A 26,348-nucleotide genomic window follows, 5' to 3' on the forward strand; every position below is an offset into this window, starting at 1 on the left:
GAGGTCTAGGTTGAGTGCTTTGAGGTTTCTCCATACTTCCTTCCAGAAAGGTTGTACTAGTTTGCAGTCCCACCAGCAGTGTAAAAGTGTTCCCTTCTCTCCACATCCACGCCAGCATCTGCAGTTTTGAGATTTTGTGATGTGGGCCATTCTCACTGGGGTTAGATGATATCTCAGGGTTGTTTTGATTTGCATTTCTCTAATATATAGAGATGATGAACATTTTTTCATGTGTTTGTTAGCCATTCGTCTGTCATCTTTAGAGAAAGTTCTATTCATGTCTCTTGCCCATTGATATATGGGATTGTTGGCTTTTTTCATGTGGATTAATTTGAGTTCTCTATAGATCCTAGTTATCAAGCTTTTGTCTGATTGAAAATATGCAAATATCCTTTCCCATTGTGTAGGTTGTCTCTTTGCTTTGGTTATTGTCTCCTTAGCTGTACAGAAGCTTTTCAGTTTAATGAAGTCCCATTTGTTTATTTTTGTTGTTGTTGCAATTGCCATGGCAGTCTTCTTCATGAAGTCTTCCCCCAGGCCAATATCTTCCAGTGTTTTTCCTATGCTTTCTTTGAGGATTTTTATTGTTTCATGCCTTAAATTTAAGTCCTTTATCCATCTTGAATCAATTTTTGTGAGTGGGGAAAGGTGTGGGTCCAGTTTCAGTCTTTTACATGTAGACATCCAGTTCTCCCAACACCATTTATTGAATAGGGAGTCTTTCCCCCAAGGTAAGTTCTTGTTTGGTTTATCGAAGATTAGGTGGTTGTAAGATGTTAGTTTCATTTCTTGGTGTTCAATTCGATTCCAAGTGTCTATGTCTCTGTTTTTGTGCCAGTACCATGCTGTCTTGACCACTATGGCTTTGTAGTACAGACTAAATCTGGTATGCTGATGCCCCCAGCTTTATTTTTGTTACTAAGAACTGCCTTAGCTATACGGGGTTTTTTCCGGTTCCATACAAAACGCAGAATCATTTTTTCCAAATCTTGAAATTACGATGTAGGTACTTTGATAGGAATGGCATTGAATAGGTAGATTGCTTTGGGAAGTATAGACATTTTAACAATGTTGATTCTTCCCATCCATGAGCATGGTATGTTCTTCCATTTGTTAATATCCTCTGCTATTTCCTTTCTGAGGATTTCATAGTTTTCTTTATAGAGGTCCTTCACCTCCTTCGTTAGGTATATTCCTAGGTATTTCATTTTCTTTGAAACTATGGTGAAGGGAGTTGTGTCCTTAATTAGCTTCTCATCCTCACTGTTATTGGTGTATACAAAGGCTACTGACTTGTGGACATTGATTTTATATCCTGAAACATTACTGTATTTTTTGATGACTTCTAGGAGTCTTGTGGTTGAGTCTTTGGGGTTCTCTAAGTATAAGATCATGTTGTCAGCAAAGAGGGAGAGTTTGACCTCCTCCGCTCCCATTTGGATTCCCTTTATTTCCTTGTCTTACCTAATTGTATTGGCTAGAACTTGCAGCACTACGTTGAATAGTAAAGGTGACAGAGGACAACCTTGTCTGCTTCCAGTTCTAAGAGGAAAAGCTTTGAGTTTTACTCCATTCAGTAAAATATTGGCTGTGGGTTTGTCATAGATAGCTTCAATCAGTTTTAGAAAGGTGCCACCTATGCCTATACTCTTCAGTGTTCTAATTAGAAAAGGATGCTGGATTTTATCAAATGCTTTTTCTGCATCTATTGAGAGGATCATGTGATCTTTATTTTTGCCTCTGTTAATATGGTGGATAACGTTTATAGACTTGCGTATGTTAAACCAGCCTTGCATCCCTGGGATGAAGCCTGCTTGATCATGATGAATGACTTCTTTGATGATAAGCTGTAATCTATTGGCTAGGATTTTGTTGAGAATTTTTGCGTCTATGTTCATGAGTGAAATTGGTCTGAAATTCTCCTTTTTGTTTGGGTCTTTTTCTGGTTTTGGTATCAGGGTGATGTTCGCTTCATAGAATGTGTTGGGGAAGATTCCTTCTTCCTCAATTTTTTGGAATAATTTCTGCAGTACAGGAATAAGCTCTTCCTTGAAGGTTTGATAGAATTCTGGAGTGAAGCCATCTGGACCAGGGCATTTTTTAGTTGGAAGCTTTTTTATTGTTTCTTTGATCTCAGTGCTTGAAATTGGTCTGTTCAGGAGGTCTATTTCTTCCTGGATAAGTCTAGGGAGAGGGTGTGATTCTAAATATTGATCCATTTCCTTCACATTGTCAAATTTCTGAGCATAGAGTTTCTGGTAGTATTCAGAGATGATCTCTTGTATCTCTGTGGGATCAGTTGTTATTTCCCCTTTATTGTTTCTGATTGAGGTTACTAGAGATTTTACTTTTCTGTTTCTAGTTAGTCTGGGCAATGGTTTATCTACTTTATTTATTTTTTCAAAAAACCAACTCCTTGTTTCATTAATTTTGTGAATGATTCTTTGTTTTCAATTTCATTGATCTCTGATTTGATTTTGGATATTTCTTTTCTTCTACTGAGTTTAGGCTTAGATTGTTCTTCTTTTTCCAATTCCATAAGATCTCTTGTGAGATTGTTGATGTGCTCTCTTTCTGTTTTTCGAATGTAGGCATCTAAAGCGATGAATTTTCCTCTCAAAACTGCTTTTGCAGTATCCCACAGGTTTTGGTAGCTTGTGTCTTCATTGTTGTTATGCTCAAGGAAGTTAATGATTTCCTGTTTTATTTCTTCCTGCACCCATCTGTTATTCAACAGAAGATTGTTTAATTTCCATGGCTTTGGGTGGGGTTGAGCATTTTTGTTAGAGTTGAGTTCCACCTTTAGTGCCTTATGGTCTGAGAAGATACAAGGTAAAATTTCAATTCTTTTGATTCTGTTGATATTTGTTTTGTGTCCCAGGATATGATCAATTTTGGAGAATGTTCCATGGGGTGATGAGAAGAATGTATATTCTTTATCTTTGGGATGTAGTGTTCTATATGTGTCTATCAAGCACAGTTGTTCTAGGGTCTCTTTTAAATCTCTTATATCCTTGTTTAATTTCTGTTTAGAGGATCTGTCCACCTTTGTAAGAGGAGTGTTAAGACCCCTGTTATTATGGTATTATCAGATATCATATTGCTCAGACTGAGTAAGGTCTGTTTCAAGAATCTGGGAGCATTTAAATTGGGTGCATAGATATTTAGAATTGAAATGTCTTCTTGTTGTATTTTTCCCTTGACCAATATAAAGTGACCATCTTTGTCTTTTTTCACTTTAGTTGCTTTAAATCCACATGTATCTGAAAATAAGATTGCAACTCCTCTTTTCTTCTGAATTCCATTTGCCTGAAAAATTGTCTTCCAACCCTTGACTCGGAGCTTTAATTTGTCTTTTGAAGCCAGGTGTGTTTCTTGCAGACAGCAAATGGATGGCTTGTGTTTTTTAATCCAGTCAACCAGTCTATGTCTTTTCAGTGGGGAATTCAAGCCATTAACATTTATTGAGATAATTGATAAGTGTGGTAGTATTCTATTCGTCTTATTTGGTGAGAGTCCATTGCTTACTTTTATCTTTTGCATCAGTGTGGAGGTTAGGTTCTGTCCTTTAATTTCTGAGTTCTTACTTTGCTGCTGATCCATTGTGGTGGTCAGTGTGCAGAACAGGTTGAAGTATTTCCTGTAGAGCTGGTCTTGTTATGGCGAATTTCCTCAATGTTTGTATATCCGTAAATGATTTGATTTCTCTGTCAATTTTGAAGCTTAGCTTAGCAGGGTACAGAATTCTGGGCTGGAAATTGTTCTGTTTAAGTAGATTAAAGGTAGATGACCATTGTCTTCTTGCTTGGAAAGTTTCATTAGAGAAGTCTGCGGTCACTCTGATGGATTTGCCCCTGTAGGTCAACTGGCGCTTACTCCTGGCAGCTTGCAGAATCTTTTCTTTTGTCTTGACTTTGGACAGGTTCATCACAATGTGTCTTGGAGAAGCTCGGTTAGAGTTGAGGCGACCTGGGGTCCGATCGCCCTCTGAAAGCAGTGTGTCAGAATCTTTGGTGATGTTTGGGAAATTTTCTTTTATAATATTCTCTAGTATGGCTTCCATTCCTCTGAGGCATTCTTCTTCCCCTTCTGGAATTCCTATAACTCGTATGTTGGAGCGCTTCCTAAAGTCCCATAATTCTGACAGTGAACGTTCTGCTTTCTCTCTCTTCTTTTCTGCCTCTTTTACTGTCTGAGTTATCTCAAGAACTTTGTCTTCTACCTCTGAAATTCTTTCTTCTGCATGGTCTAGCCTGTTGCTGATACTTTCCATTGCATCTTTAAGTTCCCTAATTGACTGTTTCAGTTCCTTCAGGTCTGCTATATCCTTTTTATATTCTTCATATCGTTCATCTCTTATTTGATTCTGTTTTTGGATTTCCTTTTGGTTATTTTCCACTTTATTAGCCATTTCCTTCATTGTTTCCATCATTTCTTTCATTGTTTTCAACATGTGTATTCTAAATTCCCTTTCTGTCATTCCTAACATTTCTTTATAGGTGGAATCCTCTGCAGTAGCTACCTCATGGTCCCTTGGTGGGGTTGTTCTAGACTGGTTCTTCATGTTGCCTGGAGTTTTCTGCTGATTCTTCCTCATGAGTGATTTCTTTTATCTGTTTCCTTGCCCTAGTTTTCCTTTCACTTCCTCTTGCTCTTTAAGTTCTTGTTCCTGTGGACTAAGGGTTACAGGACCAGAAGGGTGAGAAGGTTGAAGAGCAAAAAAGGGATGAAAGAAAGGAGGACCGAGTGATAAGAAAAAAAAGAAAGATAGAGAAAGGAGAGGGGGTGGGTATAAGGAATATTGACAAAAAGAAGAGAGGCACAGAAAGAGGGAGACAGGGCAATATAGGTATACAGTAGGGTACTTTGACATAACCTTTAAAAACCCCACCTTCTGGGGGTGCCCAGTTGGGTGGTTCCCTTGAGGTCAGCGGCTCTTTGCTAACCTGATCAGACACAGTACCCCACCTCCACCAAGTAGAGAGGAAAGACAAAAATGCTGTAAATCAAACCAAAACAAGCAAACAGAAAACTTTACGGGGATAAAATTGGGTGAAAAACTAAATGATAGCGGTAGAAACACTAGCAAAAATGAAGTTCTAGTTATTGAAAAAGGCAGCAATGGGAAATTATAATTAAACTAGAAAAATTGAGAACGAAAAAGGGATCTGTATGGAAAAGATTGAAATTAAAAAACAAAAGAACATCAACAACGTCAAAATAAACAAAAAAAAACAACCAAACAAAAAAAAAGAAAAAAATACACAACCAAAAACAAACCAGTTTGTATATGTTATTGAATATTGTCTGGGCAACACGTGGTCTTCTGGGGTATGAGATGTTAATCACAGTTCTGATATGACTGGAGGCTGCTGATTTCTCAAACCCCAGCAGGTGGACACCCTAAATCTCTCTTCAGCCCACTTAAAAGGCACTTTGAACTTGTAAACTTGCTGAGCAGAAGCTTTCCCAGCTTTCTCGCTGGAATCACTGCTGAAGTGGCTATCCACTTACCCAGTGTGCCAAAACCGGTCTCACTCCGCCCCTGAGGGTTAGGGCTGCAAGGCGGCTCAGACCCCACCCTTAGGCTACTTGGTTGCTGGGTTACCAGCTCCCACCCAATTCTAGCTCTGCGACCCTGAGGGCGGAGCTTGCTGGGGCAGATCACTGACAATGGTTCCGTGTGACCCACCGCCAAACACTATTAGCTCCGTCTGGCTCAGCGGCTCAGACTGGGGCCCTAGACAATGGCCAAAGTTCTCCGCACTCCCGCTCAGGCTCTCCCCAAGGCAGTTCAGCTGAGTGCCAAGTCCAAAGACACCAAAACAGTTCACAGGTAAGGCCTTTCTGGTTTGCAGTCTCGCTGCTACTGAACTTACAGTTGTGGGCGGGTTTAGACAGATTGAACACACGCGACCTCTTGCAGGTTTTCCACTGTTTTAGTCCTCCTCTTGGGGTCCAGAAGTCTCTCGCTGACTCCCTGTATCCTCATAGGAGTGATGATAGGCAGTTCCCACCAGCCAGAGATGCCTGGAGTCCTATCTCCCCAGACTCACGGTGCCCAGATGCAAGGAAGCTGTTACTCGGCCGCCATCTTGCTCCGCCTCCCCCTATTATTTATATTTTTTATGAGCCACTATTAAGTCTTTTTGCCCATTTTTCCACTGTGGTATTTGTTATTCTTTGTTATTCTTACAGATTTATAAGAGCTTTTTTTTTTTTTAGAGACAGTCTCACTTTGTCACCCAGGGTAGAGTGCTGTAGTATCATAGCTTGCAGCAACCTCAAATTCTTGGGCTCAAGCGATCTTCTTGCCTCAGCCTCCTGAGTAGCTGAGACTATAGGCACCTGCCATGACACCCTACTAGTTTTTCTATTTTTATTTTTTTGTTGTTGTTTTTTTTTTTTTTTGTAGAGACAGGGTCTCACTTTATGGCTCTTGGTAGAGTGCCGTGGACTCACACAGCTCACAGCAACCTCAAACTCCTGGGCTTAAGCGATTCTCTTGCCTTAGCCTCCCGAGTAGCTGGGACTACAGGCGCCCGCCACAACGCCTGGCTGTTTTTTGGTTGCAGTTTGGCCGGGGCCGGGTTTGAACCCGCCACCCTTGGTATATGGGGCCGGTGCCTTACCGACTGAGCCACAGGCGCCGCCCTAGTTTTTCTATTTTTAGTGAAGACGGGGGTCTCACTCTTCTGAGGCTGATCTTGAATTCCTGAGCTCAAGCAATCCACCCATCTCAGCCTCCCAGAATGTGGGGGTTACAGGCATGAGCCACCGTGCCTGGCCCAAGAGTTCTTATATATAAAGAATGTGAAACTTTTTCCTTCAGTTTCTTAGTCTATAAATATTTTTCTTTGTTTTGCACTTATCTTTTGTTCTATAAACGTTTGCTTTTTTGTTCTGCTACTGTAGTCAAATCCTTTTCTTCATTTTTTTTATTATGAAATGCTTAAAGCAGGCTTCAGACCACTCACTGCACTTTCTTCCAGCTTTCTTACAGTTCTCTTTTATGTTTAATTTTAATGTTAAATATAATGTACATTAATAAAGTTCTAAATGGGACTGTAATTGTATTTTTCTTAATGTGCAGCCAGTACCACTGAACAAGCTGTATTTTCCCCATTGGTTTGATGTTGTATCTGTGGGATGTTGAAGCCTTGGCTGTATGGCTGAGCAGATGCCCTGCCCAGCACAGAGAGGGGAGGTAGGGGTGGGGCTGGGCATTTCTTGCTTGTCTGGCTTGTCTGGGAGGAACAGGAGGGCTACAAAAGAGTTCAGTTTGGAAAGTGTATTTGTCAGAGTCCCGAGCAGAGTTTTTGCTCTCTGTTCTGAGACCACAGTTAAAAGAACCATTGGCCAAAGAAGTATCTGTGAACATCTAACTATGGATGATGTGAAGGGACAGGAAGAGAAAGGGAAGATGCCCCCAAACCCTTGGCAGATGGAGTAACACTAAGCTGGCGGTCATGTACTGGGACCTTCATAGAAAGGGCACCCAATTTGGGAGGGGGAGTGAGCTTGTTGGGTTCCTTCAAAGCTGAGTCAGTGACTCAGCCCGACGACCGGATTGCCACTGCGTCAGTATGCAGAGAGGGGAGCACAGCCCTGCCTGAGCAGCGTCTGACCTCCCTCTGCAGCCCGAATGCCTCACTGGAAGTAAGGGATAGTCTCCCAAAGGTATTCCCTTGTATTTGCAGAAAAAGTTCTAACCATGCAAATTAAAATTCACTCAGGACCTAAATTCTTTAGTCCTAAGACACATAAATTTGCACAGTTTAATCATTTCTTTTGAGTTTATTGATTTTGTAGTGTTTTGAAATCAGGAAGAAAATTCACTAGGGACCTGAAAAGTAAGTTTGCTTTATACAACTATAAAGATAAAACTATTAGGGTAATAGAAAATTGCAGGAGAATGTTGGATGGTGAAGTAGTTCCTCAGTACAACAACCAAGATAAAAATTCTCCCTGTGGACACCATGAAAAAAGAAAATAAAGATAAAAATTTGATTACAAAGATAAAACTTTTCATTCCTTAGAAAACATCATAAATAAAAATTAATAGAAATGGTAAACAGGGAAGGTATTACCCCCATTTGATAAATGGTTGATCCCTTTTTGAGATGACATTTTGGATAAGATCCTGTGAGATGACACTTTGTGTCAACCAAGGAGACCTCCCAGTGGGAGAGGACCTGGAAGAGGGTCCTTTTGAAGGAACTGGCACAGTATCAGGAGCCCTTTGCTCACCCTGGGCTTTGTCCCAAGGAAACATTTCATACAGGTGTGAGCAAAGGTATGGGCCTTGACATAGCAGGGCTTGGAGGGGGGTGGGAACAACCTACATGTCCAAGGCAGATGGAGTAACCTGCTGGTGGCAGATGTCTGTACCATGGAATGTGTTATGTGTGTGTGTGGCCCAGAAAAAGGGCTCCAAAAATGTACATCAGGTGTCAGTAGAGATGATTTCCGGGTGGAGTTATGGAGTATTTATGTGTATACTTATATAAAAGGCAATAAGAGTAAAAGGAAACATACAATATAACATGTATGTAATTTATATTATATTATTTATATATTGTGTATACTATTATCTATTAATAAACATATATTTCCTTTCGTTTTTGTTTCTTGAATGATGTATTGGTTTTATAATAGAAGAATCTTAAAAAGAACTTTATCAAAAAATGCCATAAATGATGATATACTTTATCCCCATGCCCTCATTTTCATTCTTTCTCACTCCTTTAAGTATAAAGCGGACTAAGATTTTTATCTAGGAAAATGCATATGACAATAGCATCTTTGAAAACACCCAGCAAGGGAAGAGGCTCTTCTTGCAAGGAGCAATAACTTTCAGCCACAGTTCAGTAACTTAGTGCAAAGCAATCTGTGGGCTCCTGGTTGGAACGTGGCCCCAGGGTGCCCTTCAGACTCCTCTTGCACAGCACTGAGCCCGCGAATTAGAGGGGGTGGCAGGTGCCAGGAAGACACAGGGCTTGGAGCAGTGCTCTGCGGCTATAGACTGGCACTGTGAGTGCCCATTTGTCCTGCACTTCTGCATAGGGGATGAGTGGTAGGTGTTCAGGGTGGGACCCGCTGGATGAGTACATCTGCGTGCTGAAGTAAGCCCTGGAACAAGCCTCTTGGTGCCGGGTGTGGGAAGGCTTTGCCCAGAGACGTGATGTGGGGAGACTGTCGGGTGATCTCTCTCATTCTCTGTGTTGCAGCCTCCCAAGGTGAAATGCTTGACCAGGATCTGGCACCCCAACATCACAGAGACAGGTGAAATTTGCCTAAGGTGAGTTTCTCATCTTTCCAGTCTTCCACATTTCTGAGTGTTGTGTGTGAGCATTGGCCTTTTTTGTTTTGTTTTTTAGGCTTGTTTTTGAGAGAGGGTCTCATCTCACTCTGTCACCCAGGTCGAGTATAGAGACATCGTCATAGCTCATGGCAGCCTTCAACTCCTGGGCTCTAGTGATTTCCTGCCTCAGACTCCCAAGTAGCTGGGACTATAGGCACCTGCCACACCTGGCTGATGTTTTTATTTTTTGTAGAGATTGGGGGGGGGGGGTCGTCTCACTTTTGCTCAGGCTGGTCTTGAACTCTTGACCTCAAGTGATCCTTTCACCTGGGCCTCCCAAAGTGCTGGGATTACAGATGTGAGCCACCGCACCTGGCCTAGATCAGGCAGGCAAGGCCTGGGCTCCACCAGGAGCAGCTGTGATTTCCTGCTTGTCCCAGGCCCCTGGCCTTGCTCTGACTCCAGACCAGCATCCTCCTGCTGCCTTCTGGTGACCACGCTCTGCCACTTCTCAGCACTGCCTGCTCAGCACCACCCTCCACCCCAAGAAGGACCCTCTGGGGCCTTTACTTCCGTCTCCCCTCCTATCTACACGAGCCCTCCCAGTCCCTCCATGTGACTGATTCTAGCTAAGAGGGGAAAGTATGGTTATTGATAGACACCTGGGAGAATAAAACATAGATGACAGGCTTAAGACATACTTGGTACTTATATTTAAGATGTCTTCTCTTTACCAAAGTGGCCTTGAGATGTGCCCAGCACTCTTGGAGCAGGGCAGCTTGGCAGGGCTTCATGTCTGCTGTGACCTGTGTGTCCCATCCTTAATGGATCAGTGACTTCCCCCTCCTAACATTGCTGAAGAAGATGGATGGGTTGGTTAAGTTTAGCATTTGGGCTTTACTTTAATACATGTTCCTTCCTCTAGTGAGGCAGTGGCATTGAGTGCAGGGCTCTGGTACGGCCTCACCACTGGTGGCTGTAGGACTCAAGGGCATTGGTTTCACATTCCTGTGCCGCACACTCAGGCACAAGGTGGGAAGCGGCCTGAAGATCTCAGCATATTTCTTTCACTGTCAACATGACGTGCAGTTAACCTAGTCAGCTCTCGGGCTCTGCTGTGGCGTTTTTCTCTCATTTCTCTAATAAACACTAATCACCTTTAAGAAATGTATAAACTTTGGCTGCACCCCACTTCCTGGGAAGGCTTACGTCAGGATCCCTTTTTCTTTCTCCAAAGTGCACTTAGTATTCATTTTATTGTATTTTTAATTAAATAATTTTTTTTTCCACTCTATCGCCCTCAGTACGGGGCTGTAGTGTCATAGGTCACAGCAACCTCCAACTCTTGGGCTTAAGCAATTCTCTTGCCTCAGGCTCCCAAGTAACTGGGACTACAGGGGCCTGCCACAATGCCCGGCTATTTTGTTGTTGTTCTTGTTGTTGTAGTTGTCATTGTTGTTCAGCAGGCCCTGGCCAGGTTCAAACCCGCCAGCCCTGGTGTATGTGGCCAGCACCCTAACCACTGAGCTACAGGCACTGAGCCTAATTTATTTTTTAAATAGTCTCACTCAGTTGCCCTGGGGTAGAGTGCCATGGCGTCAAATTCCTGGATCAAGCAATCCTCTTGCCTCAGCCTCCCAAGTAGCTGGGACTACAGGCACCTGCCACAATGCCCGGCTATTTTTAGAGAAGGGGGTCTCATGCTTGCTCAGGCTGGTCTCAAACTCATGAGCTCAAGCAATCCACCCTCCTCGGCCTCCCAGAGTGCTCGGATTACAGGTGTGAGCCACCGCACCCGTCCTTATTTATTTTTCTTTTCAGAGACAGGGTCTGGCTCTGATGCCCAGGCTGCACTGCAGGCCTTATCATAGCTCTCTTGTTGCACTTCAGCTTTTTTCTTCGAAGTCCACACTTCCAGCATAGTTCCTGGGGTAGATCTTCATCTCCCTGCGTAGTAAGCCCCCTGATGGCTGAGTGCCTCTGTCACCTGAACTTCCACTGGAACTACTCTCTGCTGTGGCCAGGCTGGAACCTCCACCAGGGTTAGGGACGCTGCACCCCAGATGGGCCTCACTGCTGCCCAGGTATTCCCTAGATCCCTGCCTCCAGGTGGAAGCCCACCTGCTCTGGCTGTGCTGTTGACAGCAAGCTCAGGAGGGTGTTGCCAGGCCTACTGTGAGCCAGCTTCCTTCCTTCCATCCTTCTTCCTCTAGTCAGCTGATGCTAATCAAGCCAGGTACATTGGGGAGCACTTTGCATCACCTTGCTGTCTGCTGGGTGAGATGGGCATTAAACAATAAAACAGCAGCAGGCTCAGTGCCTATAGCTCAGCAGCCAGGGCGCCAGCCACATGCACTGGAGCTGGTGGGTTCAAATCCAGCCTGGGCCAAAAAGAAGCCGGGCGTTGTGGCAGGTGCCTATGGTCCCAACTGCTTGGGAGGCTGAGGCAAGAGAATCGCTTAAGCCCAAGAGTTTGAGGTTGCTGTGAGCTGTGATGCCACAGCACTCTACTAAGGGCAACATAGTGACACTGTCTTAAAAAAAAAAAAAAGAAAACAAGCATGTAACTAAGGGTTGCTTTAAGTCTATAAAGAAAAGCATGAGCTATATCAGAAATAGTTCCCCCATCCTAGCAACAGAATCTTACATTGGATAATAAAAGCCACTAGGATTTGATAGATGGTTCCCAAAAATTTATTCAAAAGTTGTAGAAGTTTCAGATCCACAAGCCCCTGATACCTCTGTTGGGTAGAATGCCATCTACCTAGTTGGTAGGGTATGTGGTTTTTCTTTTTAAAGTTCAAAGTAAACTTTAATAGTTAAACATTTTTTTTTGCAACTGATTTTCATATACAATTAAGATTATAGCTTTGTCTCAAATTCTACATATTTATATTTTCTCCTGATCTAAATTGACTTATGTGAATTTAAACAGTCTAATATAAAAACTTGCCGCTGGTAACAAGTATGGCCTCTAAAGCCTGACACTGACATATTAGCTTAGGGACCTTTATGTATAGGTCAAAGCCACAACATGATAAAAGAATTCAACAAATACAAAAGTAATTTCATCTCCAAAAGGAAGTTTCCATTAAATTGTAATTTTTCAAAGTTTCTGATAATCATTTATGTGAGCTATAAAGCGTGCATTTACAGCTGCTGGGACTCATCATACCTCCAAAACCCAAGTCACCTGCCCTGGGCCTCCTAACCAAGGAGTGACTCATATCCAGAATTTTCTATTTATCTGCTTTTATCTTTGAGTTTTTTCTTTTGAACTTGTGAAAACCAGCTGTTAAAATGTCCTGTGTGAGTACCTCACATTGCCAAGCTGTGGAAAGAAAGTTTTCCAGGCTTGTGCCCTCAGGCGCGTCTCTCTGTGCCTCAGTTTCCTCCTTTGGAGACAGGAAGGTGGTGGCGATTCCCACATGGGTTGTGGTGGGCGTTCAGCACCAAGGGAGGCGCCCGCCACACAGAGTGAGCTCTCGCCTCAGTCATAACTGCCATCCTTCCTGTCAGTCTAGGCATTTTCTGAATAGTAAACTGACAAATGTTCTTTGTATGTTTGTTTTTTTTTAGCTTAAAGATTTGATCATTTTGTTCTTTGACTTTTTTTAAATTTCAGATTAATATAAGGGTACATATGATTGGGTTATACTATTTGCATTTGTTAGGTAGTGTCTGAGCTTACTGAGCCCCCTACCCCTTGAATTTAACTATATTTTTCTTTCATGTGGGCCTGTAGCTGTTCATCTGCTAGTTTCAAATTAGTATTGAGTACATGGGATACTTGGTTTTCCATTCTTAAGATACTTTGTATTTTTTTTTTAGAGAGACAAAGTCTCATTTTGTCACCCTCAGTAGAGTGCTGTGGCATCACAGCTCACAGCAACCTCTAACTCTTGGCCTTAGCTGATTCTCTTGCCTCAGCCTCCCAAGTAGCTGAGACTATAGGTGCCTGCCACAATGCCGGGCTATTTTTTGTTGCAGTTTGGCCGGGGCTGGGTTTAAACCCGCCATCCTCAGTATATGGGGCCAGCTCCCTACTCACTGAGCCACAGGCCTCACCCTTGAGATACTTTATACTAAGGAGAATGGTTTTTAACTCCATCTAGATAAATGCAAGAGATGTGAAGTCTCCGTCTTTTTTTGGCTGAATAGTATTCCAGGGTATGCATATACCACAATTTGTTAATCTGTTCATGAGTTGATGGGCATTTGGGTTGCTTCCATAACTTGACAATTATGAATTGAGTGCTATAAACATTCGAATGCTAATGTCATTGTAATAAAATGATTATTTTTTCTTCTAGTAGATACCTAGTAATGGTATTGTGGGCTCTAATAGGAAATCTACTTTTACCTCTTTGAGGATTCTCCATACTTCTCCCAAAAAGTCTGTACTAGTTTCCAATCCTATCAACAGTGTGTTAGAGCACCCCTCTCTCCATACCCACAGTGCCCAGCTAATTTTTCTGTTTTTAGTAGACATGGGGTTTTACTCTTTCTCAGGCTGGTCTTTAACTCCTGAGCTCAAGGGATCCTCCTGCCTCAGCCTCCCAGATTGTTGGGATTACAGGCATGGGTCACCGTGCCAGGCCTTCTTTCTTATTCTTTTTTAAGCATGCTTTACCTCTCCTTATATTCCATGTCAAGGATTAAAGATCTCTGTGTACATTAGATAGATAAAAATAATGTAAGACATAACTGAACATATGTATAGCCTTGGAGGTAGAGCACGCCTTCCTCAGCAAGATATGAAACTGAAAGGCCACGAGGAGAAGACAGATCACAGAGAAAGTGAGTGCTGTGTGGTGCAAAGACTCGCGCCTGTGGCTCAGGTCACCCTCAGCTGCTCCTCACTGACATTTCTGTGCTTGTCTTTTTCAGTTTACTGAGAGAACACTCGATCGATGGCACTGGCTGGGCTCCCACACGAACACTGAAGGTAGGGCCTGTGCCTGTCAAGTCCACACTGGTGGCCGGGCACATACTGCCCCCTCCTCTCCCCACTGCCCATTGAAGGGGGTACCCAGCCAGTCAGTGGGCCTGGTCAGTTTGGATAGGATGCGTGCCCTTGGTGACCAGCGCCTGGCATCACTCCAGAACCAGAGACAGGAGCCCAAATTGCAGACTTCAGAGCCACACTGCCATTCACCAGGGGAATGTTCATGCCACTGTTCAGCAGCGGTGTCCTAAGCCCTTCTGCCCCCAGAGAGAGGGCTCACACTGACGTGCAGACCGCTTGCCACAGCCAGAGAGGACTGGCAGGTATTAGATCTCTATGACCAAGCAAGGATCCTGAGAACAGCACAGGAAGGGGTTTTTGCCTTGGCCCAGCATCAGGTGACATTGCAGACTGCAGTCACATCCAGCACCTCCTGAGCCGTGATCTCTGCTGTGGTAGGCGGTCCACCTGGCCTTCTCTCTAGCCTCTTGTCACCCGCTAGCCATGGCTCAGCCTCTGCACAGGCTGTGGCTCTGCTGGGAAGAGGCCTCCCTCCCACAGCCCTCTGCCTGATGGACCCTGCTCCCCTGCAGGCCCCCTCAGGTAGCTGCTGCTTCCTCCATGAAGCCTCCCCTCCCAGGTTAAGCGCCTGGGGGGACACTGCCTGTCTATCTGACCCACTCCACCAGACAGTGGGGCTCCAGCTCTAGGCCAGACTCACACCATGAGGTCAGTGATGGGTGGATAGAGGGATGGACAAGAGCAAGCAGAGAAGAGCAAATGAAATTACCACCGAGGAGAGTGTTAGAGGTGAGCTTGAGGACAGGTGAGCTGTGGAGAGGAAGCATTCGTGACTGAGTCACAGAGGTGAGTCAAGACAGATAGGACATTGGTTTTAATTTCACTTAATGAAAATCTGATCTTTGAAATGTTGGTTCCTCTGATTCTTGAAGTAACTGAAGGAAAATTATTGAGGAGTCTCAGTCTATCTATGACCCCAAGGGGCAGTAATGTTAAAAAACAATGGATTTTATTTCAGAGGTACTGTTTTAGAAGTCTGAATCCTATTTGGTGACTGTATGAGGTGATAGGCCCACAGCTGATCTGTGGGCTCTGGGGCACCGTGGAGGGCGCTGGTTTCTTTCTCTCTTACTGTTTCGCTCTTGTGACTGCAGAGCTCTTAAATTTCCCAGAGTTTGTTGTTACACTTGAAGAGAGGTTGTTTGAATTTTCTGAGTTAAGAAAAACGGCACATGCTGAGGACAGATTTTTTAAGCAGTACAAGAGCCATTTCTTGCTGTGGGTTTAAAAGGCTTTATATATACCATAGCCTCAAACATGTTTCCTATTTTCTTTCTTATTTCAGGATGTTGTTTGGGGATTAAACTCTTTGTTTACTGTAAGTATAAAGTTTTTCTCCATTTCTCTGACCACTGGTTCTAAATGTCACCTTAAGGATAACACAAAAATGTGTTTAAATTACCTTCTTTTAGGAGTAGAACAGTGAGGCAGGGCCTAGGGGGCTTTGGAGTAGCTTGTGCAGAGTCTGTGGGACCAGGAGCCCCCACTTCTGTTCATGGGGTGGCTACCTCTGCCTTTGGGGGACAAAGTGGTTTCATTTGTTTCCAGAACCTTAGCACTGTCCCTCCTTGTCAGTGACAAGCTGCAGAAGTTTGTATGCTCAGGAAGCAGCACATCTCACTGTGGCCATAGGATGGGAAGAGGCCAAAAGCTGGTAGTTGGACTTTTTTTTTTTTTTTTTAAATAACAAACATTTATTGGTGTCACTTATGGTAGAAAAAAGTTCCTACACCAGATGCACATGACCCAATTGTTAAATAGAACATATGTAAGGTGAACACACGCCCTAACCCAGCATTTATACCCAGTTTTTAAGACAGCCAATTCTTCTTCTCCCCCCACCCCAAGACATGTGAGCAACTGCTAATGAAAAGCAGTAAACAGGGCTGCGCCTGTGGCTCAGTTGGGAAGGCCCCGGCCCCATGTACCGAGGGTGGCGGGTTCAAACCCGGCCCCGGCCAAACTGCAACCAAAAAAATAGCCGGGTATTGTAGCGGGCGCCTGTAGTCCCAGCTACTCGGGAGGCTGAGGCAAGAGAATTGCCTAAGCCCAGGAGTTGGAGGTTGCTGTGAGCTGTGTGAGGCCACGGCACTCTACCGAGGGCTATAAAGTGAGACTCTGTCTCTACAAAAAAAAAAAAAAAAAGAAAAGCAGTAAACAGCCACTTGGGCTATAGCATTTTCAACTCCACTCCAAGGTGAAGATTCCAATTACATTCAAGACTGAAGTTCTCTCAATTTTTTCCTAACGAAAGTTCCTGAGTCCAGTATTTACAATATCATAGCACTAGCAGATCAGTGTCTACAACTCATCCTTTTCTGCTGTATCTTCATCACCAGTTGGGGGAGGATCTGCACTGGTAGTTGGACTTTTTAAATGTAAAAGTATTTATTCCTTTGAACTTTTGTTTTTTGAGTCATAAAAGAGCTCTTAAAGAAATAAGCTTCAGGCTTCTGTCTCTGGGGGGAAAAAAAGGTTTTGCCACTTTTTTGGTAAAACCTCAGGCACCTCCATGAAAATGAACACATGAGATAGCCCACCAAGACCTGGATGCAGCCACAGATGTGCCTGCAGGACACTTGCACCCAAGGGCACACATTCAGATTCAGGAGGAGAAAAAATACTAGAGCCTCGAACTCAACAGGGAGTCCCTGCCCACCTTTGCCCTCTAACCTGGTGTTCTTGGGTGGACACCTACAGCACCAGCAAAGCAGCAGGATGCTGCCAGTGATTTCAGGAGGCCCCTGTGTCCCTGTGGGAAGGCAATGCCTGACAGACACTTGGACTCAGACATCTGGATCGGTTCCTGTGGGTCTCTGTCACTGTGTTGGGATTTGTTTTTGGCTTTTTATTAAAGTGAATGAAGTTTTACTCTGGAGCCTTGAATGCTGAGCAGGACTTCAAATCCACCCAGTGGGCATGCTTCATTGTAATGTTGAGCCTTTGCACCTATAGTTTTGATTGAGAGAGTGAAAAGGACAGGTGCCCTCCAGGGACCCACACGTTGTCCTTGTCCTCAGCTTCCACCGTGGATGCTTTCTGGAGCCACTGGGTCTGCCCAGGTCCCTTGGCAGAAAAATAAACCTTGGCATTTGGTCATGTTCTGGGTGGTACCCTACAGCTATGAGTGCAAGGCTTGCAAAGTGAGTCAGAAGATACAGAGGGAAATCCAGTGAAGGCCCAAGTAAGCCATAGGCTCACAAAGGCAAAGTTGTTAATCATAAAATAAATTAAAAGAGGAAAATTAATTTTTTCTTTTTTTTGGAGACAGAGTCTCACTTTGTCACCCTGGGTAGAGCGCTGTGGCGTCACAGCTCACAGTAACCTCAAGCTCCTGGGCTCAAGTGATTCTCTTGCCTCAGCCTCTGGTTCAGGCTGGTCTTGAACCTGTGAGCTCAGGCGATCCACCACAGAGACCAGCACCTCAGAATGCTGGGATTACTGGTGTGAGCCACCAGGCCCAGCCTGAAGAAAAATAATTTTATGAAAAAGAATGGAATTTTTATTTGGAAGTACTCATAATGAAAGTGGTTTTCATTCTGCCCGATTGCTTTCAGTCAGTTATGAACCACCATTCTGCAGGGGTTTTGTTGTTGTTGTTTGTTTGTTTGTTTTGGCCGGGGCAGGGTTTGAACCTGCCACCTCCGGTATATGGGGCCATTGCTCTACTCCTTTGAGCCACAGGCACCGCCCTGAACCACCATTCTGAAAAACATACTTTTTATATTGAAAGGACTTCTTTTTTTTTTTTTTTTTTTTTTTTTTAGGACTTGAATTTTTAATGGAATTCTCAACTCTCCGTGTTGGTCAGCAAAGTGCTAATTAGACTTAAATTGTTGCTTTATGAGGTGAAGGCTTTAACAGAGGAAAAAGGGATTCTTCCCAATGTTTACTATGACTTTCTTCTCTTTTTAAGGATCTTTTGAATTTTGATGACCCACTGAACATTGAGGCTGCAGAGCATCACCTGCGGGACAAGGTGAGCAGTGGCTCGTTCTGGTCTGGCGTGTTCGGCACAAAGGCAGTCACTACTGTCTCTGGGTTGGATGAGTGAGAAACTGAGGATGATGGGGTGCAGGGCTAGAATTAAAGCAGTTTGTAAACGATGTGTCATGATAACCCAAGGTCAGAGGGAAGTAGATTTTATTTGCTTTGATTCCTCACAGAATCCAGTCTGAATAATTAAATAGGTGGTTTGTCCTTCACCTCGTTAACATGCAGGGTGTGGAGGAGCATGGGCAGTGTCAGCTGCCTTGTCCCTTCACACCTTTTGCTGAGCTCAGACATGTGCACGAACATTTGGTTTTGATCTTTACCCTAAATAATGAGGTCCTATATATTTACTCTTTTTTTTTTTGAGACAGATTCTCAAGTTATAACCCTGGGTCAAGTGCCGTGGCATCACAGCTCACAGCAATCTCAGACTTTTGGGCTTAAGTGATTCTCTTGCCTCAGCCTCCCAAGTAGCTGGGACCACAGGCACCTGCCACAGCTCATGGCTATTTTTTTGTTGTTGTTGCAGTTGTCATTGTCATCTAGCCGGCCCGGGCCAGGTTCAAACCTGCCAGCCTCCGTGTATGTGGCTGGCACCCTACCCACTGAGCTACAGGCACCTCCCATTATATATTTACTCTTGATCTTTAATTCCTTTTTTATATGTTTTCCTCCAAGTCAATATATAAACCATCACTGTCACTCCCGGAGCTGCATGATGTATCCCACAGGGCAGCTACTGTCTTGTTCTCTCCTTGGTAGGCTGTCAGGTTTGGTTCTTCTCAGATTTGTTTTCCCCAACTACAAACAGTAATACAATAAATATCTTGTACGCATAGCCTTAAATTCTGGGTTTTTTTTTTTTTTTTTTTAATGGAGGAGAGTCCTAGAGCTGGCTAGGTCAGATTGTATGTATTCTTAATTTGAATAGCCTTTGCCACCCTGCTTTTCTGTGCCCATTTCCCTGTGTGCTCTGCAATGCGGTGGTATCCCCTACTTTCTGACTTCCCAGAGAGTTGGGGTCTTTTTTTTAACTTCCTATTTTTTTGTTTTTTGAAGAGAGTCTCAGTCTGTCACCCCAGCCTCCCGCAGCTAAGACTATAGGCCCATGCCACCATGTCTAATTTTTTTTTTTTGAGAAGGAGTCTTACTGTGTTGCTCAGTCTGATCTCAGACCCCACGTGATCCTCACATCTCAGCCTCCCAAAGCACTGGAATTACAAACACGAGCCACCAAGCCCAGCCAGTGTCTTTTTATGTCGTGTGTATTACCTGTTTGCATCTCTGAGTTACTTGTTCTTACTTTTGAGCCATCCTTTTTTTTGGGCTGGGGCTGGATTTGAACCCGCCACCTCCAGCATATGGGACCGGCGCCCTACTCCTTGAGCCACAGGCGCCGCCCCTTGAGCCATCCTTTTATTAGATAAATTTTCTTTGAATTTTAGGGGGTCTGTGCCTGTTAGAGACATGAATCTGGTCAGTCACTTTTGCAACTGTCAGGTTAAGTCTCCAGACTGTGCTTCTGTGCTGCTGTTTACAAGTGGACTTCAGGAGCTTCCAGGAACACACTTGTTTAAGTAGACTGTTTGCCTAGAAATACTAAAACCTATTAGGAAGGAAAAAGTATAACAAAACCTGAGCTAGCACAGAATTACGGTCCCTGGATGTCAGCTGTGTGTAAGCAGCATGGCAGCGGGTGGTTGTCACTGCCGAAAGGAGCCACACAGCCTGCGGAGAGAAACGCTGTCCGAAAAGGGGTCTGGAGCGACTGCCCTGGGCCTGTGGATCTGGCCAGGCAGCTCAGCCGCACTCAGGGCCCACACTGCTCTGCCTGGCTTGAGTGGTAGAACCTTGAGTGTTGTACTGGACCCAGCTTCCCTATGACAGCCTCCCCTCTGCCTGTGACTGGCACCCACCACTGTTAGCTTGGTTGGTATTGCTCTGTACACACCCATGAAAGCCATCAAGACGGCTCTAGCCATCAAGTTGAATGATCAGAGTGATGCTTCTGTTTACATTAGACTGCTGTTCACCATGCCTGTGTGCGGCGTTTGAGATCTGCCTTTCCTGGTCCTCTCCCCAGCTCTGAGCCTAAGCTCAGACCAGGAGGTGGTGCCTTCCAGAGCCTGAAGAGTGGGCAGGAGCACCCGTGTCAGGGAGGCGAGACAAGCACCACCCAGACATCCAGTGGGGACAGCAGGGTGTTCAGTGTGACTGAGAGGGCAGATCAGGCTGTCTGCAGTGGCTGGGGTCCTTAGAAGTGCCTGTGATGGGGCGGCGCCTGTGGCTCAAGGAGTAGGGCGCCAGTCCCATATGCCAGAGGTGGCGGGTTCAAACCCAGCCCTGGCCAGAAATCACAAAAAAAAAAAAAAAAAGAAGTGCCTGTGATGGGAGGCGACCTTGGCCCCAGGCACCTGCTGCGGGTGTCCCTGTGGGCTGCGTTATCTGACAGAGGTCTGGTACTCTGCTGCCACAGCCTGGACAGATATGCTTCTGGCTCCCACCTCTTTGGAGGCTTTGTCCACCCTTGTACTCCTCTCTGCTGTCATTGGGGCTGACGAGAACATTCCACTCAGCCCTTGTTAGAGAAAGTGACAGTGATGTGATAGAAGGCACTGCCACAGGTCAAGGCAGAGGTTTGGTAAGGATGCCTTTCATTTGACCTTTCTTTGTATGAAATAGGGGAATGCTTTGCAGTTGACAAACTGTTAGCCTCCACTATGAAATGGACCTCAAGTCTCCAAAGTGATGCCTCCACACGAATTCCAAGAAATGCTCCAGCCCTAGCCCAGTCTTTGTGCAAAGTTATGGGGCATCACCATGACTTAGGATCAGTGGCAAATGTCCCACTCACTTTATCTCATGGTCATTCATCACAGCTTTAGCTGAGAGCCACATACGTGCCAGCGTGGTGCTGGGTGCTTGGGCAGGCTGTGGCAGTGATGGTCCCTGCTCCATCCGTGGAGCACACATTCTAGTAGAAGGAGGCGGGACAGAGATGAGAGGGGCAAGGGAATGCAGGGTGGTGGGGATAGTACTTCAGAGAATAGGGATAGTTAGCTCAAAGGCCCCAAGGTGGGGACATGCTGGGAGCTCAGAGGAGAGTGACAGGCCAGTGTGATTGGCACTGTTCCACGCACATGGCACAGGAGGCACTTGCTTCTTGTCACAACCCCAGTAGGGGACTGCTGTTGTCCCTATTGACTGCTGAGGACACAGCCATCAGGAATTGGAGACCTCATGATTATCCAGCTAGTGAGGGGGAAGCCTAAGATTTGAACCCAGGCAGCCTGGCTCCAGCGTCCATGGTCTTCACTTGGTCCTGTGCTCTGAGGCCATGGCAGGAGAGGAGGGAGCAGCAGGGCCGAAGCATGTGGTATCTTTTCTCCTAAGGGTAGGACGTGGGAGTTGGGCAGGGAGAACTTACAGGGTCTTCATTTCACATACTGTAAGTTTTTTCGCAGTCCTGGTGGTATTATCTACCTCTGAGGACTATGGAAATGAGCTTGAGAAGATATTTTTGCCAGAAGCTGGGCAGGGTTCCTGCACAGTCCCCCTCTGGAGTAAAAGGACAGCGTGGGAGTCTCCAGATGTAGTCCTTGAGGCAAGGGCTGGCACAGCGACCTGGGCAAAGTCATAGCTTTAGGAACAAGTCACCAAACAATTTTCACAGGACAGTTTTCATAGCCGCACACTGAGAATATACCTGGCCCTTTCCAGATTGCTGTGCTGAACTAAGCTTGCGCAGGACCTGGCCTGCTGGCAGGAGCCCAAGGCCACGCTCCAGGCAGGACCTCCTCTGGGCAGGCGGACCTGCCTTGGCATGAGGCACACACTCTGGTGTTGGAAAACAGGCCCATCCCCCTGGACTAAGCGCATAGTTGAGGAAGTGTAAGTCAGGTCCACTAAAGAACTGACAGCTGTGCTGTGTTCCCTGTGCACCGCCTGGCATTAAGACCCTGCAGGGTCATCGGGGACAGTGGGGGTGAGTGTTCAGCACTGCAGGTCATCCTCACAGCCTATAGGTTTTGCTTCTAGTCCTGGGGAGAGCAGGCCTGGGGCACACTAGGGTAGTGGCCAGATCTGAGAAGGCCGACCGACCCCCAGTGGTGATTCCTAGGTCTCTGCTGCCTTGGGCCCCTGAGGCATCCAGGCAGCTGTCTCGCTGGAGCTCCACAGCACACTCCCCACCCCCATGGTCACCAAGGGTGCGGCCATGTGTGGGCTGGGAATAGTGGGCAGCAAGGCCCAGGGAAGCCTTCTGGAAGGATAGATCAGGAAACGAGGGTCTTCCTGAGAATTGCTGCTGTGGCCCACGCCCATCTGTGGGTAGAGGAGTCTTGGCTTGAGTTAACCACACTTCTCTCATCTGCAAAGCAAGCAGTTGGGCGAGATGTTGTCTTAGGGCTCTTCAGCCCAGACCCCATGTTTGTGCCCCACCCCCACAGTGCCCAGCACAGCATCTGGTGCACATTTGGCACCAGAGTCATGGAGAATGTCCCTTACACTTGGGCAGGTCTTTGGTCATTCTGCCACCTTGGTGACGAGAGGCCTGGCCTCTCACACGTGGCCTTTAGTGGGTGGCTCTGATTGGTGCCTGGGGTGCAGCTTCACTCTCACTCACTGTCCCTGTTCTTCTTTCTCCCCTGCTCCTCCCACTGCAGGAGGACTTCCGGAACAAAGTGGACGACTACATCAAGCGCTACGCCAGATGATGAAGGGGACGCGTGCAGGCCCATGGACTGGACGCAGCTTGTCTCCAACGTGAAGTAGCAAGAGGTGGCCCCTTCACTCCCCATCCTCACGCTCCCTCAGCCCCTCTGGATTGTCCCAGCCCTGTGACCATGTTGTCCGAAGGAGATCATCCTCATGACTGCCCATTGTAGATGGAGAGTTCAACATAAACACAGCAAGAACATGTGTCTGGGCTTCTAAAGAGTTGTCTGCTTACCTTAACATGTTTACTTTTTTGAAATTGTACTGTATAGGTTGTTGGTGAAATTCTTGAAAGTTGTAATGAACTCAAAATTGAGGCTAGAGCTTGCTTACCCTTTCCCCAAACAAAATTGGTTTCCTGCACTAGTGACGCTAATGATGTGTTCAGTGTAACTTGCAGATTGGCAATAAGAAACCCGCTACAAACTGTGATTGGATGCAAATTCTCTTAGCTTCTTCCACAAATGTTGGCCCTGCCTAGGTGTCGTGAAGCTTTCCAGAATGCATAGAGTCATCCACTGTAGATCTCTTAATGAAATGCGTATTTTATTTAATGTAAGTATATTTTGGAACAGATTTGTAATTTGTACAATTCAATGCTTTAATTATTTTTTCTATTCTCATTTAGTTTGTATTTTCATTGTATAGAGCAGACAGAAAGATGTTGGGTCAATCAACTATTGAAGAGAAATACAAAGAAAATATGAAGCACATTATTCATTCTGTCCAAATACAACAAGAATCTGGCTCTTAAAAATCAACTCTTATTTTCAGGTCCATATGTGGCAAGGACATTCCAGAGCCCTTTGAAGCTAGATCTAGATCTGGATGATAAAAATTAAAAAAAAACAAAACCAACAAAAGGCAGGGAGCCCATTCTCACATGCTGCCCAGAGGAAACTGGCTGGATCCTGCACCAGGTGGGGGCTGGTGTTTCTGTTCTGGTCATGTGATCCTGAGCTAGTAGCTACTCACCAGAGTGCTAGACCCTCACTGTCCTAAGAGGCAGGAGAGGTACCTCAGCCATCAGCCCAAACAGTGTCTGATGCCACTGAGACTGTGCCTGTGGTCTTCTGAGTCTGTTTTGGCTCTGACCCTGTCTGGGTGCAGGGCAGACTCAGCCAGGTTCACTTGCTGCAGAGAGGAGCTCAAAGAGAGGCCCTGAGACCTTTGAACCACTGAAGTTGAGTGCAAAATAAATGTTTGTCTGGTTTCATATGCTGCCTGCCTAACACTCAGATTTAACTGCCAGCTTCTATAGACCTCTGGATTCCCCAGTCTGCCACCTCCCAGGTTTAGTTGCTCAGAGTCTCTGATGAGGAGATCAGTCTCCAGCAGGTGAAGAATGTGGCCAGTAGATGTGAGGGTGGCCCTCTGCTGATGGGCCACACATATCGGTGCCCAGAGCAGGGATGGGTGGGGCTGGATAAAATGAGTGGTGGGCGTGGGGCCTGTCTGGGAGGCCTGGTAATCTCCACTTCCCAAGACCTGGGAGGGATCCTTACACACTTACCATGAGACATTCTCTGCTAGGTAGGAGGCCAGGGTAGTGGCTGTTCTGCCCATATGCCTATCTCTGCCCTGTGTCAATCTTGAGCTTGAGCTATGGCACATCCCACAGTAGCTCTTGGGGCTGCCCAAGCTGACAGGTGGTGCAGGTGTCAACATGAACTTTGTCACAAGGGCATGTCTGTAGGAGAAACGGTGCCACTGTGTCTGTTCGATGGAAATGTTCACTCAGTGGAGGTGAAAGACTGTGCCCTCTGGACCACACCAAAAGCAATAATGGCAATTATTCTGACCTCAAAGTATTTGCACAGTAGAAAAATACTTTATTATCAGAGATTAAGCATTCTTAAAAAATGGCATGTCCAGATAACACCCCATTCTATTCTGTGGGCATCCTTCGGAGATATTTTGCACACATAACCCCTCCCCATCTCCAGGGGCTCACTTGGATAGCTCCATCGCAGTGAGTGCTGGCACTGAGTGGGTGCTTGGCTGTGGCCTGGTGGGACCTGTGGCCCACTGGCTTCTTGGCATCTCCTCACCCTCAGGCCAAGTGACACATCTGGCTCCAGTCTGTGTGCCCTGGCCAACCTGGTAATAGGTGGTGAGAGGAGAGGAGTCTATAGACTTGGCCAAGGAGGCCAGCCTCTCAGAAGGTGGCTCTCGTCTCTCCCACCAGCAGGTGACTTCCCCTTTGCAGTCCTGCTAAGGAGCCCTGGTCAACTCAGTGTTGACCTCTGGTCTGTGCCTCCTTCCTTGAACCTGGTGGTTCTCACATGCTGCACGGCAGTGTGGCAGAGCCCAGCTCCTTGGACTAGGGTTGTCTTCACCTGCCCCCACCTCCACACTGAGCCTCAGAGGCTGCTCACTTGGTTCCCAGCAACCACCAAGTAAGCCAGGCTGTGTGCCTGCTGGAAATGCCACAGCACTACACAAGTGCATGCAGAAACTTTCAGGCCATGTCAGACTATTTCTGCGGCTAAACTACTTTGAAATGTACATTTTTTTCAAAGGAATGTGTTTCCCGGTATTTGGCAGTTTAAATGTTTCACAGCACCCGTGCACATTTCTCTCTGTCCTCAGCTTACGCACTTGTCTGGGAACCTGTGGATACAGGAGCCAAGTGTTCTTCCCAAGGGCTCGCCATGGCCAGGTCACTCTCATCAAGAGTCCTGGCCCATTCAGAGGCCAGCTAGGGGCAGACCCTGCATATCTTTTATTTTATCTTACGGCAGCAGAGAGACTGAATAGCCAAGCTCTCTACCTCTAAAAGAATCCCAGTGGGCAAACTACCAGGCTGTGGTGATCAGAATCCATTACACGTTGTCAGGGAATACACCACGCCTCTCACTGTTCCCTGGGGTTGCTCTATTCTCCAGCCACCCCTACTCCCTTCTTTAAAGAACTGCTTGAAAATTTCTCAGAACAAATTAAAATTGATCAATTGTTCCAGTTTCTTCTGGACCTGATGGTGTGTTCCAATTTACCTTTGTTAACTGGGACCTTACTCCCTGAGAGGTTGTAAAAGTCAGTTACAAATTCCTGTTAACATCAGCCTTGGCTTTGAATCAGATCAAGCAGATGTTTTTTTATGTAAAAATTCCAACAGAAGATACCACCAAGCTAGGATTTTTCACTTTCATCCACATGATAATCTTGGAATTTCGGGTTTGCTATAAGTCCACTCTTCTTTCTAAAATAAACAGTGTCCAGGGTGGTGCCTTGGCTCAGTGAGTGGGGCGCCGGCCCCATGTACCGAGGGTGGCAGGTTCAAACCCGTCCCCAGATGAACTGCAA

General features: G+C 45.6%; 1 protein-coding gene across 3 annotated transcripts in view; it reads left to right on the forward strand.

The window, feature by feature from the left end:
* Positions 1–23,750, forward strand: part of UBE2F (ubiquitin conjugating enzyme E2 F (putative)) — a 62,996-nt gene extending 39,246 nt beyond the window's left edge. For all 3 annotated transcript variants that reach the window (XM_053597432.1, XM_053597433.1, XM_053597431.1), the window contains 5 exons: positions 9,231–9,301; positions 14,195–14,252; positions 15,619–15,651; positions 18,250–18,312; positions 22,991–23,750. In XM_053597432.1, coding sequence (XP_053453407.1) covers positions 9,231–9,301; positions 14,195–14,252; positions 15,619–15,651; positions 18,250–18,312; positions 22,991–23,041 — 276 coding nt within the window. In that variant the 3' untranslated portion in view covers positions 23,042–23,750. The remainder of the gene's footprint in view (positions 1–9,230; positions 9,302–14,194; positions 14,253–15,618; positions 15,652–18,249; positions 18,313–22,990) is intronic.
* Positions 23,751–26,348: the final 2,598 nt, after the last annotated feature.

This window comes from Nycticebus coucang, chromosome 7 (genome assembly GCF_027406575.1).
Source record: "Nycticebus coucang isolate mNycCou1 chromosome 7, mNycCou1.pri, whole genome shotgun sequence".
Lineage (NCBI taxonomy): Eukaryota > Metazoa > Chordata > Mammalia > Primates > Lorisidae > Nycticebus > Nycticebus coucang.